Source organism: Canis lupus, chromosome 11 (genome assembly GCF_048164855.1).
Source record: "Canis lupus baileyi chromosome 11, mCanLup2.hap1, whole genome shotgun sequence".
Lineage (NCBI taxonomy): Eukaryota > Metazoa > Chordata > Mammalia > Carnivora > Canidae > Canis > Canis lupus.
The window spans coordinates 42,991,205-43,009,556 of NC_132848.1; the positions used below are offsets into that span (position 1 = coordinate 42,991,205).

General features: G+C 37.5%; 1 protein-coding gene across 1 annotated transcript in view; it reads right to left on the reverse strand.

The window, feature by feature from the left end:
- The window catches only part of TMEM182 (transmembrane protein 182), a 56,684-nt gene extending 41,955 nt beyond the window's left edge, over positions 1-14,729 (reverse strand). Inside the window, exons 1-3 of the mRNA XM_072844398.1 lie at positions 14,336-14,729; positions 14,014-14,113; positions 11,836-11,934 (exon numbers count right to left, since the gene is read on the reverse strand). Of these exons, the coding sequence (XP_072700499.1) occupies positions 11,836-11,934; positions 14,014-14,113; positions 14,336-14,467 (331 nt within the window). The 5' untranslated portion in view covers positions 14,468-14,729. The remainder of the gene's footprint in view (positions 1-11,835; positions 11,935-14,013; positions 14,114-14,335) is intronic.
- Between the last annotated feature and the right edge of the window lie 3,623 nt (positions 14,730-18,352).

Here is an 18,352-nt window from a genome sequence, read left to right on the forward strand (position 1 = left end):
AATACTGATGCAAAAATCCTTAATAAAATATTAACATAGAATTCACCAATGTATAAAAAGAATTATTTATTATGAACTTATAGGATTTATTTCAATGATAAGAGTCTAGTTCAGTATTTGAAAATCAATAAATGTAATACACAATACTAATATGCTAAAGAAGAATAGTATTGTGATCATACCAATTGATGCATAAAAAACCATTTAACAAAATTCAACAACCATTTATGACAAAAACTCTCGGGATATAAGGAGTAGAGGGAAACATTCTCAAGTTAATAAAGAACATCTGCAGAAAGGTCTATAGCAACATCATATTTAAGGGAAAAAATACTGAATGGTTTTTCCTGAAGGCTAGAGATGGTGACAAGAATGCCTGCTCTCACTGCTACTATTCACCATGATACTGGAAGTTACAGCCCATGCAATGAGGCAAGAAAAGGAAATAAAAGGCATATAAATAAGCAAGAAAAAAATAAAATGGTCCCTATATGCCAATGACATAACTGTCATATGTAGAAAATCCCAAATAATCTATAAAACAAAACCAAACAAAACCTCCTAAAACTACTAAGTAAATTCAGCAAGGTCTGAGAATATAATATAAACATTTAAAAAATCAATTATATTTCTATTATCAATAAACACAGGGAGACCATAATTAAAAATATAATAGTTATGATTGCTAAAAAATTGAAATATTTAGGTGTAAATCTAATAATGCACAGTCAGGATTTGTAAGTTGAAGACTACAAATTGCTAATGAAAGAAATTAAAGGTCTAAATAAATGGAAAGGTATATTGCATTCAGAGATTGGGAGTCTCAACATAAACAAATTAATTCTTCCCAAATTGATATAGGCAATTCCATCATCCAAGAAAGATTTTTTATAGATATAGACAATATGTCCTAGATTTATGGGACACCTCGGTGGCTAAGCAGTTGAGCATCTGCCTTCGGCTCAGGGCATGATCCCAGGATCTGGGATCAAGTCCCACATTGGGCTCCCTGGGAGCAGCCTGCTTCTCCCTCTGCCTATGTTTCTGCCTCTCTCTCTCTGCATCTCTCATGAATAAATAAATAAAACCTTTTTTAAAAAAATACTGTCCTAAATTTTATATTGAAATGCAAAGGATCTAGAATAGCTAAAATAATTTTGAAAAAGAACATAGTAGGAGGAATCATTCACTCCAACTTCAAGATACAGCTAAAGTAATCAGGATAGTATGGCACTGGCAGAGGGATAGACACATAGGTCAATAAAACAGAATACATAATCCAGAAAAAAATCCAACAGAAATATAAACAATTATATTAAGATGCATACAAAAGCAATTCAATGGAGGAAAGATAGTCTTTATAACAAATGGTGTTAGAGCAATGGGATACGTTTGAAAAACTATAAATCATACACCTTATACAAAAGTAACTCAAACTGAATCGTAGATTTAAATGTAAAACATAAAACTATAAAATTTTTGGAAGAAAAGTAGAGAAAATCCTCAGAACTTGGGGCTTGGGAAATAGTTCCCAGATATGACACCAAAAGTATGATCTATAAAAGAAAAACTCCATAAGTTGAACTTCATCAAAATTCGCAACTTTTACTCTGTGAAAGATCTTATTAAGGTGATGAAAAGACAAGCTACAGACTGGAAAGAAATGTTTGGAAACCACGTATTCCATAAAATACTCATATCTAAAACATATAAAGAACTCTCAAAATTCACAGTAATAATCATTTTGTTTAGAAAATACGTTGATAACTATTGTGCTCACTTTGGCAGCACATATATTAGAAAATATGTTGATAATTATTATAAATGTTTAGAAACTGATACAATGAAATACTTTTAAAACATTTTTTAAAAAGGGAAAACTCATATTTTAAAGGTACATAGCAGTCTGGACATGAGTGGTGTTGTGTTGTGTTGTGTTGTGTTGTGTTGTGTTGTGTTACTGCTATTGTCCACCTGGTAGATTTCCTAACTGGTTGTTAAATAATTTTAAAAGGACCATGCCAGCCTCAGACAAATCGTTCCTTCCTAATGTCTTTGTGTCAGCCATCTGTAATCCAGCAAACCTCCTAACTGGTCCACCTGATTCCACATCGGGCTTTCTACAGTCTGTTAACGATGCAAGACCTAGAGAAATTCTTTTACAACAAAAATCAGGTCAAAACCGTCCTTTAGACCCCTTCACCTCTTGTTCACAACATGAGTCAAGGTCCTTACAATGGCCCAACCTCCTGCTGTGCCCTCCACCTCCCTGGCCATTTCCCCTACTCTCTGCTCACTCCATCTCTTCCTTGCCGTGCTGCCTCTTCTGTGTTCTTTGTTCACATCAGGCATATTCTAGCCTCTGGGTCTTTACATCTCATGTTCTCTCTACCTGGAACACTCTTTTGGTTATCAAATGGCTCACTCCCTCACTTTCTACAAGTCTCCACTCAATATCATTTTCTCAGAGCCAAGCTTCCCTCTGACCATATTACAGAGTTCTTATCGCCCTCATTTCTGCCAGCCCCTCATCTCCAGCCTCTTTCCATGTTTTATGCTTTTTCAGAGTAGTTGTCATCTTCCAATATGCTAATTGGCTTATTTTATCTTGCCTTGTGTGTCTCCCTTCTCCAGAATGTCAGCCCTACAAGGACAGAAATTTCTATCTGTTTTGTGTGCTGCTATTCTCCAGAACCTAGAACAGTGTCTGGCACATAGTATGTGCTCAATAAGTATTTGTTGAATGAAATTTAATAAAAGTTACTAGATAAACACTGGCAAAGCTTGGCTACTACAGATGGTAACATTAACTGACTTGTACTAGGATAATGGTGATCATGATAATGATAATGAACACCGCTTTGAAGTCCTTATCCTTTGCCAGAAACTCTACCAAGTAATTGATGTGACTGCACACAGACACACACACACACACACACATGCACACACACACCTCAGAGAACAGGAAGCATTTCACTAGGGAAAAGTTACGATGAACTCATGTGCCCTCATGAGGACTTATTTTCAGTGTTCTAAATTGGTATGTTGCCATAGCTGACATTTATTGAATACCAACTACATGGCAACTACTCTGCTAAGCATTTGGATTATTATCTCTCCTCATTTGAACAACTGTGGGATTTAAATACTATACTAATCTCCCCTTTACCAACAAGTACAGTGAGTTTTGTGGAGATAAAGAGGCAGAGCCAGGAAATGGTGGCTCTAGGTAGTGAACACAGACATACTGGCTGAAAGTCCAGCTTGTAACTCCCATAGACACCTTACCACAAGCCAGCCCCTGTGTTAAATACTCTCTGTACAGCATCCATCTAGTCCTCAGAAGAGGGATTGAGGAACCAGGACAGCTTAGCTGGATGACAGAACCCTACTAAACCAGGGATGGCCACCTCAAAACAGACATCACTTCTGTGATCACCTTTTTTAATATCGAGATTGCCTCCACAGACACTCTATTTCCTTTTATTTCCCTCCAAGTACTTGACTGACTTATTTTGTTTATCATCTGTCTCCCTACTATAATGAAAGCTTCACTGGGGCAAGAATTTAGGGCTGACACTAAAGCACCCAGAATAGTACCCAGGATTTAATATTTTCTCCATTGGACTGAGTAAATATTTTTCCTAAGAAAAGATCCACAACTCAGAGCAGAAGCAGTAATATTTAAAGATGAGAGAGACCAAGTTCAGTACCTTGTTCCTTTTTTGTGTCTGCATATTCTGCATGGAAGAAGGAAACTAATGTGCTTTTCATGTGCTTTTGAAACCAGACTTGGAGCTGGGCACAGAATGTACACAGTACGAATATAATTCTGAAGAAGAGCTTGGGTCCTCAGAAGTGTTGGCAATGAATATCTAGAATGTTCTCATCAAAGGTGGTTTTTTGCCCACCTTATACCCCAGAATATTTGGCTATATTGAGACACTTTTTGATTGGCACAACTGAAGGGTGCTACTGGCATCTAGTGGGTAGAGGCTAGGGGTACTGCTAAACATCCTACAATGTATGGGACAGTTCCACAACAAAGAATTGTCTGGCCCAAAATGTCAATCAATACTGCCAAGGCTGAGATAGCCTGGCACCAAGAGGTTCTCTGTGGTTGGATGAGATTTCTACTTCTGAGTGTAGCTGACATTTTAATAGGTATAACAGAAGCCTCTGTAGAGGCTGGAGCCTGTCCTCCATGACGGGAAGACAAGCCACACTACGTAAATAACCACAGTCTTGTTTACAGAAGGTAATCTCCCCCATTAGTGCAGGGATGTTACATAAGCTGCCAATCAATCCTTAGATATACATGAATAAATTGTAGGGAACACAAAATAACACCCTCTGAAAAAGTGATTTTTAATTACAGCTTTGATGTTGGGCCCTGGAACTGGAAAGCCAACTGTATCCTCATGAGCTGCAGTTTTGGAAGGCTGAGCAAGCTGCCCTATGAGTCCCCTCCAATCTGAATGCAGTAGAGCCTTCACTGGGTCACAGATAAAAAGTCAGCCAGAAATCGGGAACTGAAGCCACCCTGTAATATCATGCTGTACCTGTGGCCATCACTGTGTAATCCCAAATGTTTGAATGAATAGTAGGATGTTAAGGTATTTTTAAATATCTAGGTACTTGACATTTATGACCAAAAAATAAAAAAGGAACTGTATATTCCATTATGTTTTGCAGTGTATGTTTTCTATATAACTAAAGCAGAACAGAAGGCAGTTTGGTAAATTTAAGACAATGTCCAGATTCACCATATTTTCAACATGAGAAAATTGGTAAATAAGACCCAGCTACACCAGCATTATTGATCGGGAAGCAGGAGGACACCCCAACAAAATTAGATACCTAGCACATGTTGATACACCTTCTTAGTTATTTAAGTATTTACATTAACTTTAGACTCGAATCTTAATTCATCTCTGTGTTGCTTAAAATTGTCAAATATAGGGGATCCCTGGGTGGCGCAGTGGTTTAGCGCTTGCCTTTGGCCCAGGGGGCAATCCTAGAGACCTGGGATCGAGTCCCACGTCGGGCTCCCGGTGCATGGAGCCTGCTTCTCCCTCTGCCTATGTCTCTGCCTCTCTCTCTCTCTCTCTCTCTCTCTCTCTCTCTCTCTCCTATTTCTCCCTCTGCCTATGTCTCTGCCTCTCTCTCTCTCTCTCTCTGTGACTATCATAAATAAATAAATAAAATTTTTAAAAAAATTGTCAAATATAATGGTATTTATATTTTATTTTGCCTTGTATAGTAAAGCAAGATGTTGTGTGTATGTGTGTAGTGTGTATGATTGTTTTTATAAGGACTCTGTACTCTCTGTAAATGTTGTGCTCTTTTGGTACTACTCCAAGTCCAAGTGCTGGCTAATCACAAAGGTCTCAACTTCCTCACTTCCCATTCCCTATACATCCCAAATGAGGGTTCACACCCCCATTATCCTGTTGCTCTGCCTCCTTTATGAGTATCTCTGCTTTCTGACTTCTCCTCTTGGGAGAGTATATGGAGGAGCAAGCCTGAAGTAGGGCTATCATCAGGGGACAGAAGATAGGGGAAAATGGCATGGTTCCCTGGGGGAGAAAGGACATTGCCAGGAAAAGAGGGCAGGGCCCTCAGGTCCAATCTAAGGGAACAGACAGTGAGCGGGAGTGGGATACAGAGCAGTGGGCCTACAGGTCTCAGGCCAAACCAGCAGGACACATAGGTTAAGGTTTAGAAAGAGATGCCTCTGTAGCTGAGGCTTCGGTGGGGACAGCTGTCCATGGCCACCAGAACTCTTGCATTATCCTGTCTCACCCAATTCCTTTGTGCCCCTCTCACTCTCATTCACTCTGCATTTGTCACAGCGGGCTGTGACCTCCTTCCCAGGACTCTCCCTGCCACCAGCCCCTGTGACAGTGTTGACAGTCTGCTCATCAACTTGCTTTCCAAGGCTTCTTTTTCATTCACCTTTATGGACTGTCTCCGCTTCTTTCTTTCTCTAAGTATAATTGATATTTTACCACCTCATTTTCTATGATTTTTTTCTTAAAGATTATATCTGATATCAAAAAAACACTTCTATAATTCCTCATCAGTATCCGCTGCTCTAACTAATGTCTTTCGGGGAAATCAGTTTTGTACATCAAGTTACACGCTGAATTATTTCAAAATGATGTTTTACCATAAACTCAACTTTGGGAACCCTGGGTGGCGCAGCGGGTTTAGCGCCTGCCTTTGGCCCAGGGCGCGATCCTGGAGACCCGGGATCGAATCCCACGTCGGGCTCCCGGTGCATGGAGCCTGCTTCTTCCTCTACCTATGTCTCTGCCTCTCTCTTTCTCTCTCTGTGACTATCATAAATAATAAAAAAAAAATAAAAAAAATTAAAAAAAATAAAAAAAATAAAAATACCATAAACTCAACTTTAAAATGTTGAAATTCAAACCAAATTCCATCCTCCACTTCCAAATATGACCCTTCCTCCTATTGTTCGTATTTCTGTCCTCCTTATCAAATTTTCCTAGCTGAAATCATTCATAGTTCAGTACCAGTTGGCAAGTAATGTGGTACGATGGCATGCTACAACAACAAAGAAAACCTATTCCTACCTTCTGATTCACACTTCCGTAAATATAACCCAAAGAAGTAATACAAATTATGAAAAATGTTACATGTATAAAATTATTATGTTTTATTATTCGTTTTTTTCATGAAATTATTTTTAACGTAGAGGTAGCAACTAACATTTAAAATTTAAGAAACCATTAGGTTAAAATGTGGAGAAATGGTTGCTAGCTTAGAAAAGATGTATGTTTATATTTATAATAATCAAAACTATGTACAATATGCATATAAAAGGAATGACAAGAAATATCCTAAAATAGTATTTATCATTAAGACAGAGATGACCATCCTACCTTTTATTACACATTGTTTAAATTGAATTATGCCTTTTCAAAAGGGAATTTCTTCATCATCTTAGATTCCTCCAGCTTTCTTTTGTTTGACTACCAAGTTTTACACATTAACTCTTTAAATATCATCTATATCCATTATTCCCTTTTCATCCTTGCTGCCCCACCCTTGTCTGAGCCTTTTTTTTAAAGATTTTTTATTTATTTATTCATGAGAGACACAGAAAGAGAGAGAGAGAGAGAGAGGCAGAGACACAGGCAGAGGGAGAAGTGGGCTCCATGCAGGGAGCCTGATGTGGGACTCGATCCCAGGTCTCCAGGATCATGCCCTGGGCTGAAGGCGGTGCTAAACTGCTGAGCTACCCAGGCTGTCCTTGTCTGAGCCTTGATGACTGTTGATCCTTTATGGAATCAACACTGACTACAAGCCCTTCTCCCTTTCCTCCTCTACGATCCTGACTAAAGAGCCAGGCAACTCCAAGTTGCCAACTCCAGCTTACAGAGGCCACATGACACTGTCCTGGTGATAAGCACTTTGGTGGAAATCTACTGGAGAATTCTAGGGGTACTCTGCTCTTCTGAAGATGAAAGAGCATGGTGGCAACTGCTCTCAACATCTGCCAAGGATGGTGGGAGGAAAGCCTGAAAGTGCCTGGGTCCCTGACAGCATCATTGTGGCAGCTGCTTTTGACCTTGTTGTGGAACAAAACTGCCCTTATTTCTTACTAGTTAGTTTTCTGTCACTTACATCCTAACACATGGCTTTCCTACATGACTCTTTCCTGTTCTAGTCGGCTATAGTCAACTTCATCCTACAATTTTGCATAAGGATGAAGGAAGAGAAGACCAGAAAAGAATACAAAATAAATAAATATTGACAATAAAAGCAAAGGGCAGCTGACATGTGAAAGCAGTGCTGAAGATCTAAAAGTTATAAAAAGTATGAAAAACAATTTAAGGGTAATCTAAGTCCACTTAATAAAGGTTTGAGAAATTCCTACACACACCAACAGCTCCTTAGGACATCAGTATTAGTACCACAGTATAGGGTAGTAACAAAGACTCCCCCAGAGTATACATTTAGCATTCAGTCTACAGTGGGTACAACCAGTGAGCCAAACACACAAGACATCACTGTCATGGAACTTAGAGTTGAACTAGGAAGGAAATACATGAACAAAATAATTACACAAGGAAACAAAGTCTGTGCTATGGATATTCAAATTAAAGAATGACTCAGTCAGTAGAGTATGCAACTCTTGATCCCCATATAGTAGTGGGATAGGGGACTGGCAAGGAAGGCTTCTTTAGAACACTGAAGTGTGTATTAGCTTGGGGGATGAGCCTGCTTGTTAGAGAAATGAAGGGAGGAGGGGTAGGGAAGAGAGGAACAGCTTTTGGAGAAGAGGGATGCCCCCTACAGGCCCTAAAGCATGAGGGCAAACACTGATTCTGAGAAACTCAAGGAAGGTCATGGTGCGTGTACTTGTTCCAACTCACCAAGATCAGAAGAAATTATGTTCAATATATTCTTCTTACGAAGAAAGCCAAGAAGTTTTTGCATTAAGTAATTCCATAGAGACATGTAAGCATTTACTAAGTGCCATGCACTATACTAGGTTCTGGGAGTATACAAATAAGTAGGATACATTCTGTACTTTAGGGAGTTCCAACAAATAATGAAGGGAGTAAGGTAAATAACTGTAGTTACATATAATGAGCACTTTGATTGGGGGGGGGCAAAGGCTTTTGGGACACTGACAAAAATGACTAATTCACTCGGGCTGAATTATCTAGAAAATTAGTCTATGTTCTGTACATCATTGCCAATTGATACCAAATAAATGCACCACGACTGGATTTAATCATAAACCAGAAAATCTAAATTCTGACAGATATTAAAAGGTAATGAAATTGTTTAAAGGATTTCAAAGTATATAATCCTACTTTAACAACCTCTTTAGGCTTGGGCAAATAACTAGATTCGAGCATAACCAAATTTTAGAATATGTTTTTGAGACAAAAATAAAGGAAACACTAAATTAGACCTGATTATACACACAGGTCAGGATCAGATAGAAAAGTAGAAAAAGCCAACATAATGTTAAAATTGGTCTTTTGTTGAGATCTTGTGAAGAGACTTATACTTAAAAAAATTTAATAGCTAAAACTAAAATGTGCCCTTTGACTCACTGTAGCTTTTAAGATTATCAATAAACAAAATCCAGAGACTTGGACCTTTGCATTTGTTCTGCCAATGATCAGCTGTGTCACAATAGTCAAATGGTTTCTCTGGCTCTCAGTCTCCATATTACGAAATAGAATAATTTCATCAGTAGCATCCAATAATTATAAAATAATCTTTCCAGAAAAAATAGACACCACTATATTATTTTCACTGATTTCAATACTGGCTAACTGCAACTGCAAGAACTCAGGAGAATACAAAGCCATTTTGCCAAGCTGGAATATATCAGATTTTACAAACAATACTTTGAATTTAGCCAAGATAAATTAGCAAATGTATAATGCCGGATAATTATAAGGCTACATGAAGCCAAAGAGTGGCTATGGAGTCTAGTAAAGCCCAGATGGCCTCACTAACTAGAAAACACGACTTTTAGTCAAGTAAAACTCTTCTAATGATATCCATGGCCCTTCTTTTGGAAAAGGGAACCATAAGAAAAAATCACCCAAATATAAATATATTTTTTTTTTTAATTTTTATTTATTTATGATAGTCACAGAGAGAGAGAGGCAGAGACACAAGCAGAGGGAGAAGCAGGCTCCATGCACCGGGAGCCCGACGCGGGACTCGATCCCGGGTCTCCAGGATCGCGCCCTGGGCCAAAGGCAGGTGCCAAACCGCTGCACCACCCAGGGATCCCAAAATCACCCAAATATAATATCAGATATCATTGTACACTATTATGAAGGTACGTGAAATATGTATATGCTATTTCTGCTGTAGGACATGTTTCTTCCCATCTCAGTGATTTTTGCTAAAGTGTTTGATAAAGTTGCTTAAAGTGAATAGGGAGTTACAATATGTGAGCCAAAGAGGAGTCTGATAATTTAAAACAAAAAAAATTGGAATATGGTTTTGTCATTAGATCCAAAAAATGACAGTAATTATATGCAGTGCTACATAATAATTCTAAGCATAATTGCAGTATAATTTTTGTGACATGCACTTACTATCCATCTCCATCATAATTATTATGTTTAGATCATGTCACCTTGTTTTTCAAGTTCTCTACTATTTCCTTGAGGTGCAGACTTTTCAAATATGTAGATTCATTTTAAATATATGGTGCCCACGATACCTATCTCGTCACAGGGCCTGAACATATAAGTATCAATAACAATACTAATACCTATGCAAATACCCAATGTTGTGGAAAGTCAACTCTGTACCATTTATCAGTCCATTTTACAAAAGTAAGAATGTCAGGGGATAGCTTTTTTTATAACTTTTGTAGATTTTTTTTTTTTTTATGATAGTCACAGAGAGAGAGAGAGAGAGGCAGAGACACAGGCAGAGGGAGAAGCAGGCTCCATGCACCAGGAGCCTGATGTGGGATTCGATCCCGGGTCTCCAGGATCGCGCCCTGGGCCAAAGGCAGGCACCAAACCGCTGCGCCACCCAGGGATCCCTTTTATAACTTTTGTAATACAAAATGGTTTATCCTACTCTTTCGCACACCATCTCTTCTCTTATCAGTTAGAAGGTCCATGTAACACACTATGCAAAAGGCTGTGACAAATGGGAACTGTCTTGTGCAGTTTTTAATGAGGAAGAGTACCCACACCACACATTCTCAAGGCCAAAAGCCACAGCCATTTTGAGCAAAAGCAACTTTGATGGACAAGCATGGCTATATGTCAACTCGCCTCTTTTCCTATCCAGATCTCATGCACACTCCATGAAATGTCATGTTAATCATGTGATATAAGTAAATGTTTATATTCCATGCATTAATTTGGTTAGACCATTCATATGGCCTCATCTAATTAGTTGAAGGCGTTAAGAGTAAGGGCTAGATTTCCTAAAGAAGACATTATTCCAGAGTTTTCAGCCTTCAGATTCAAGACTATAATAGCAACTCTTAATCAGCCTGCTGGCTTCCCTTACAGATTTTACACTTGTCAGCCTCCACAAACACATAAGCCAATTCCTTAAAATCTCTCCATCAGTCCATCAAAAAATCAATCATTCTGTCTCCCCAAACTCCACCCCCACCTATATATCTCCTACTGATTCTCTGGAGAATACTAATATGAGATTATTTGGAACATTAAATATATTACTTATTCTCTTTAAAAAAACAAATATTTTTGTATCTGTTTATGACATTGGTAAATTCTGAACCAACTCTTAGTTTTAAGATTATGATAAACACCCTTTATTAAAACTTCATGAAACCAGCCGAGAATAAAGCTGACATATTGAGCCTATGTACTTTCTATAAAACTAGATTTAAGTATATATTATGTATTTACCATATGAACTAAGTTTGTGTACTTTCCATAGAACAAATAGTATGAAAATATCAAAGAAACTAGGTAATCATGACTCTCAGCTATGATATTTGACTATTCTTTTTCTATAAGTTATCACACATAACAAAGTTCAATTATTTTGTAGGAAAACAGGAGAATACTCAATTTGTATGTGCAACAGCTGCAAAAACAATGTTTTAAAAGTAGGGTGTGTATTACAATTATTTTTCATTGTAAGACTAGTTTTAGGTCAGTTAAACCCATAAGAAGCAGTTCTTCCTAATAAACATAATTATTTCCACATTGGAAAATACACATTGGAAAATACAGATAGATACCAGAGAAAATGTTGAAATGATACATGTTAATTTTTTTTTTCAGAAAAACAAGTCCCTCTCCAAGGGATTCTGTGGATAGAAGTACTTACTAACAGCAGAATCATACGAGGTTGAGTTATGCTCGCCTCTCATAAAGGGATATGGTGACAGGTAAGCATGTGCGCAGTTCTTGGATGGTGGCTGATTGGCTAGGAAAGAGACCAAACAATGGCAGTTGTTATTGAGAAAATGAATGAATACTCATGCTTAACAGGAGAGAAATATGGGATCTGGGGCTCACAATCTAAATAAATTGCAGGTTAGATCAACAGATTCAGAGAACTGTTGAGTGAGGGGGAAAAAATCATATCAAGAAACTCAGAGGATCTGGAAAGCGGATTTATCCAAAACATCTGGCTCAGGACATAGTTCAATGCAGAGAATGCACCTGACATCACCTTAAGGTTAAAGGTCTTACCCTTCATTTATTTTCACAACCATATTCTCCAGTTCCTAACATGATGCCTAGTGCATGGTACGTATTCAAAAAGTAATTGTTTTAAAACTCTAATAAACTTAGATGTAGGGTGGTTCAGTCAATAAATTGTCTGCCTTTGGATCAGTTCATGATCCAGAATCAGCCCTGCATTGGGCTCCCTGATCCTCAAGGAGCCTGTTCTCCCTCTGTCTCTGCTTCTCTGTGTGTGTGTGTCTCTCATGAATAGATAAATAAAATCTTTTTTTAAAATTAGACTTAACCTTGATCAGTTCTGCTTAACATTAAAAGTATTCTATATTCCATTTTTAGGAAAAAATGGAAATAATAGATAATACAAGTTAATAAAAGCATTTTTAGTATTTGGAAAAAAACAAGAAAAAAATTTTAAGATTCTATTTATTTGAGAGAGAGAGAGTGAGACAGCACAAGCAACGGGAGCTGCAGTCAGAGGGAAAGGGAGAAGCAGGCTCCCTGCTGAGCAGGGAGCATGAGGTGATTCTCAATCCCAAGACCCTGGGATCATGATCTGAGCCAGACAGACGCTGAACCAACTGAGCCACGTAGGAGACCCAAGAAAAACTTTTATGTTGTTTGAAAACTTCAAGATTTCACTGCGAGGAGTGACATTCTTCCTTTCTCTAAGTCCTTGGCAAAGTCTTCCTCTTGCACAGTCTGACTTACTCTAACAGAGTCTAAATACTTTTCATTGGCAGATTGCATGCTTATTCTCTTCCCCAAAATGACTATAAGATAGCCTGTCAACTATTTCCTGCAAAATTCCATTTCATCATTACTTGGTTCCTTTTATGTATGCCAGCTTGTTGTCAGCTTGCTTAAATCTTCCAAGATCTCATATCTTATTATATATTCTTTTATTTTTATTATATATTCTTTTACTGTACAATCTTGACTACTGTGTAAATGCCATATTTTGATATATCACAGGAGTATATAAGGAGACTAATAATTTCAACCTATAATAACCTTTAGAGTAATAAGCAGTTTTTATTTTTTTTATTTTATTTTTTTTTAATAAGCAGTTTTTATTGTTGAATGCAATAAGATAGAATCTAGTTATTTTCGATGAATTGATTTTCAAAGATTAATATAATATAGGAAATACAGTGAAAAGAATGCATCGTATTTTTAAGAGGCTACTCTACTTCAAAAGAGAACTTTCAAATTGCTCTGAGAGAATGCAAACATCAAAAGCCAGGCGTTTCTTGATATTGCCCACAAACATGCTTAAAGCCCAAACAGAGTGAGCTTTCATCCACTGCTGTCGGTAATTAAGTTTCATTATTAAAAAAAAAAAAAAAAAAGATTTTTTTAACTTTAAAGCCATGGATATAAAACAACATATCTCTATTTCTAAATTTTTAAATTTGCGATTTCAAGTGTTGATACCCAAACCCTCCCCAAAAAACAAAACAACCATTTACTTGCAATACAGCAATAATAGACACTTGAGAAAAACACCGTAGGTAATATATAGGGTTTTTTTTAAAATTAGGGTTAGTGTATTTTAAGTAAGAGCAAGGAAACAACAGATAATTCAGTTTTGCATTAATTATTCAGACTTCTACTTTAGGTTAGAAAATAAAATAATTATTCATATAGCCATTTCTACTTCCTGAAAAAGAATCACTTCATGAGTCTTTTGGAAGATGTCCTTTCAAGATTCTATAGTTAAGAATCCAATCCTATCTTGTAAGTGATCTGTACTAAATAAGAAGCTTTTCATTCTTATTTAACGACAAGGGGGAAAATAAATATAAATTGCACTTACTGTACCAGAACTTCCAAATACTAGAATCATTCCCTTCCACAATCCCATTAAACCAACATCTCCAGAAGAATCCTTCATGGTGGAAAGTGACGTTCTCTATCTGCACAGGAACACAGATGAAGTAACTTGTTGTCAACCAAAGTACATAACCAGGAAAATATCAAAGCAACGTATTTTATCCCAAATAATAACTGTCAGTAGTTTTCTACCTATCTCTTCTGTAAAGAAATAGGCACTCCACTACTATTCTCTGATTTCAAGAGGATACATAAGGCTATCTTCACCCTACCAAGCACATCAATATTTGGAAGAAGAAACGCACATTCTGTTCACCTGAACACTTCCCCACTTCAGTTGCAAGAAGCCAATAATCCGATCCAAAAGCCACCAAAAAGAGTAAAACCCCCAAAGCACCAAAGAGAGCCCCAAAGAAGATGGCAATATTTAGTCTCATTTTCAAGTCACTGGTTTCCCTTTAAATAAAATAAGAAATTAAGAAATGTCAGACACCTAGCTTCTCAATTAAAAAAAAAAAAAAAGAAGAAGAAAGATGTTTTGAGTAAGCAGGATCTTCTTGAGAAGCCTCTCCTAGCTCATGTTGTGGTGGCTTCTCACTCACACTCAGCCAGTGGATTTGTGTTCCCTTTGCTCTCCCCTGGAGGCACTCCAGCCCAGCAGCTGAGAATGGCCAGCTATTTTAGGATACTGATTGAGGAGCTGTCTCTCTCCCATGGGGATCAAAAAATAGCTGACCTTCCCTTAACTATAGAGAGGAGTATCAGGAGCTGGCTAGAATGACCATTATTGCTGTTGGGTAATCCATAGAAGTGGAAAGAAGATGGAGTGGTATGAAGTCATTGGCAGTATTGGCTCAACATCTTAATTGTCTTAACGAGCTTCTCTTAGTCTAGAATGACCATTACAATCCCAAAGCCAAAGACACTTAAGACTCCCTTTGAAGATAAATAACAGCTATAAGAAACCACAGAGAGTTCTCTTAAATACAACTGAAGTTGTAATTAATTTCTTAATTCCTTTTGGATATTATTGGGATACAAAATAATCTGTGGGTCAAGTGGTCTAATGTAACATGTAACACAGAGTACAGTTCAGGTTTATAAACTACACTCAGATGTATACTTAAAAGATCAAGAATAAAGTAACAAACTATTTATACAAAAAAACTACTTTCATGCTACATATGCTATTGACATAAAAACAGAATTTTGTACAGCAGCTCCCAGATCTTGTAGAAGTTACTCCAAATAACCATCCTCAAAGTGGCCAGGTGAAAAAAAAGTCTCAAAATATATTGTTTTCTGGATTAAGATGAAAGAATCTGGTCTACTATTTCTTTTGCTCCTTTTGTTTTAAATATCTGACTCCCTCTTAATATGTCATACTTAATTTTCAAAAATTTTATTTAAATTCAGTTAGTTAACAAATAATATATTATTGGTTTCAGAGGTAGAGGTTAGTGATTATATAATATATAATACCCAGTGATCATTACCTCATGTGCCCTCCTTAATGCTCATCACCCAGTTATGCCCTCCCCCAACCCCTCTCCTCCAGCGACCCTCAGTTTATTTCCTATGATTAAGAGGTTTGTCTCCCTTTCTGATTTTGTCTTGTTTTATTTATTCCTCTCTTCATCTATGGTCCTGTTTGATCCTTATACAAACCACCTAATGAATTGACACTTCCTTCATGCCTTGTTTCTTTTTTTTATTTTTTCATGCCTTGTTTCTACAGTTGTTCTCTTTTCATGTCTGAATATGCCAGAGAGGATTTTTAAGTATTTGTGTAATATTTTAAAATGTGTACTATCTCTATGGCTACTGTTTTTTTAAATACATATTCTCAAAAATAACATGAGTTACTGCATCTTCTGAAAAGGCATCAGCTCTACCACCTTCCTTCACCACTTCTGCTTGGTATGGGACAGATCCTTAAATAGAAATTCAGTGAGGGCAAGAGATGACTCTTCAATAAGGATGTAGGGCCTTGGTCAGTTCCAGCTACATGAAGTCAGAGGTGCCTGAAAGTCACCAGAATTCTAAGTCACAGAATCAGTGGCTGTGAGGGTTAAATGGAGTTTGACAGTACACCTGAGATGATTCTTCATCTAATGTTCAAATCTCTTTTGTAAGACACCCCCATGGCATCAAGCCCTGCCATTTCTAGCCTGTCTAAAGCACATCAGTAATGTCCACACAACCCTGCCTTAATTTCTGGCAAAAGCTGCTTCCCTAAAGTTTCCAGGATTAATCCTACTCAGTGCTCTGAGATTGCACAGCACGAGTGTCCAATCCTGTCACATGACAATTTTCTGCTATCTTGAAGAAAATAGAGTCTAACCCCTTACTACCACCACCTTTCCAATTTGGAGGCTGTGATAAGCAGAGTAATCATCTCCCAAAGATATCCACACCCTAATGCTAACCATAATCACATAATCTGTGAATAGGCTATTTTCCATGGCAATATCCTGGGTTGTACACAGGTAGGTCCAATCTAATCACATGAACCCTTAAAAGAAAAGTAGAGAATCTCTTCTAACAGAGAGGTCAGAGAAAGAAACGTGACAAGAAAAAGGATCAGAGAGTTGCTGTCTTGAAGGGACCACAAGCAAAGTAATGTGGGTGGCTTCTAGTTCCTGGAAGAGAAAAAAAACAGATTCTCCCTGAAAGCCTCCTTGAGAAAGAAACATAGCTTTACCAACACCTTGTTTTGGGGGATTTCTGACCTCTGGAACTACAGGACAGTAAATTTGTATTTTTTTAAGCCAGCCACTAACTTTTTATTAATTTGTTACAGCAACAATGGGAAGCTAATACAGATGCTATTCTCTAATCAATGCAATATGCAATCAAATTAAGTTTTTTTGGGGTGGGGCTGGAGTAGGAAATACATCTAGAAAAAGTGCTTATTGGGAACTTAGGAGGATCTAGGCATTTTGCCAGATATTAAGGTTACAGTACACAGGCCCTGACCTAGAGGAGTTCATATCCTACTGGGAAAAAATGATTCTTTAAAATGAAGTACACAGGAACGCCTGGATGGTTCAGTGGTTGAGCATCTGCCTTCAGCTCAGGGAGTGATTCTGGAGTTCCAAGATCAAGACCCACATCAGGCTCCCTGAATGGAACCTGCCTCTCCCTCTTCCTGTGTCTCTCACAAATAAATAAAATCTTAAAAAAAAAAAAAGAATGAAGTACCTAGAGGTTGTAATAATGAGCTTCTGGCCAACCTAGACACATTCTCCTGCTCCCCACCCATCCTTCTAGCAACATTGGTATGGTTGTGTAGTTGTGTTTGTAGGCATATCAAAAAGGTTTGTAGTAAAGATCTATGCATTAATACTAAATCTTTAACACATACATTCACAAACACACACACACACACACACACACATGCAAGCAATTAGATTTTCAAAATAAACAGAAAGGAAAAAAATTTAAAAAAAAATAAGCAGAAAGGAGTGTAGGTCTTTGTTATAGTTCATCTCAATTTTGATCTTTGTCACACACACACACACACACACACACACACAAAATCACCTTTCTGGACTGGTCCATCAACGAATAACATTTTCTTACTATTTATGATTTATCCAAAAATGTATCAGCATCATTATAAAAATGTGTTTATTAAATCAATTATAAGTAACCAATATAATTTTTCCACCATTCACTTGTAATCATCTATTTGATATCACAGAGTACTTCTGACATCTTGAAACTGAACTCCTTCAGCTCCCTTATCACAGTGTTTGACACACAACAGGCACTAAAATAAAATAAAAATCAATTTGTATTAGGACTCTTGGCTGAAATGCAAATACATGACCTTCTGGGCTATCCAACTGACAATCTATCCCAAAAGACATGGCCCTGATCTGGCATGGCCTGTTCTTTGTGAAACTTGGAGAGACAAATTTTAGTGGGGTATGTGCTTCCTTTGTAGATACTCACAAATCATGTTTTTGAGAATCTCCATTGAGACTCTTACTGAGAAATGAAACAGAACTTAGCATCCAGGGGTCAAAAAGTGTCTCTCTTTTTTAGAAAATCAGTCCATTTGCCCATCATTTGCAACTCCTCTAATTTTGCATGATCCCTAAAGTATTTCTAACAGCCATTGAGCATCTCTTCCTTGGGTTCTTTTGGCAGCCCGAACAATTGCCCATACACTAGGAAGATGGCTAAAAACTTATTATCATCTCTACAGATTTGGGCAGAGCTTCTCTTTTTCCCTTCACACTCCTTTCTAGTTGAAAGGACAGGAGATGAGGAGAGACAGACACACTCAAGCACCAACCTCAACTCATAATAAT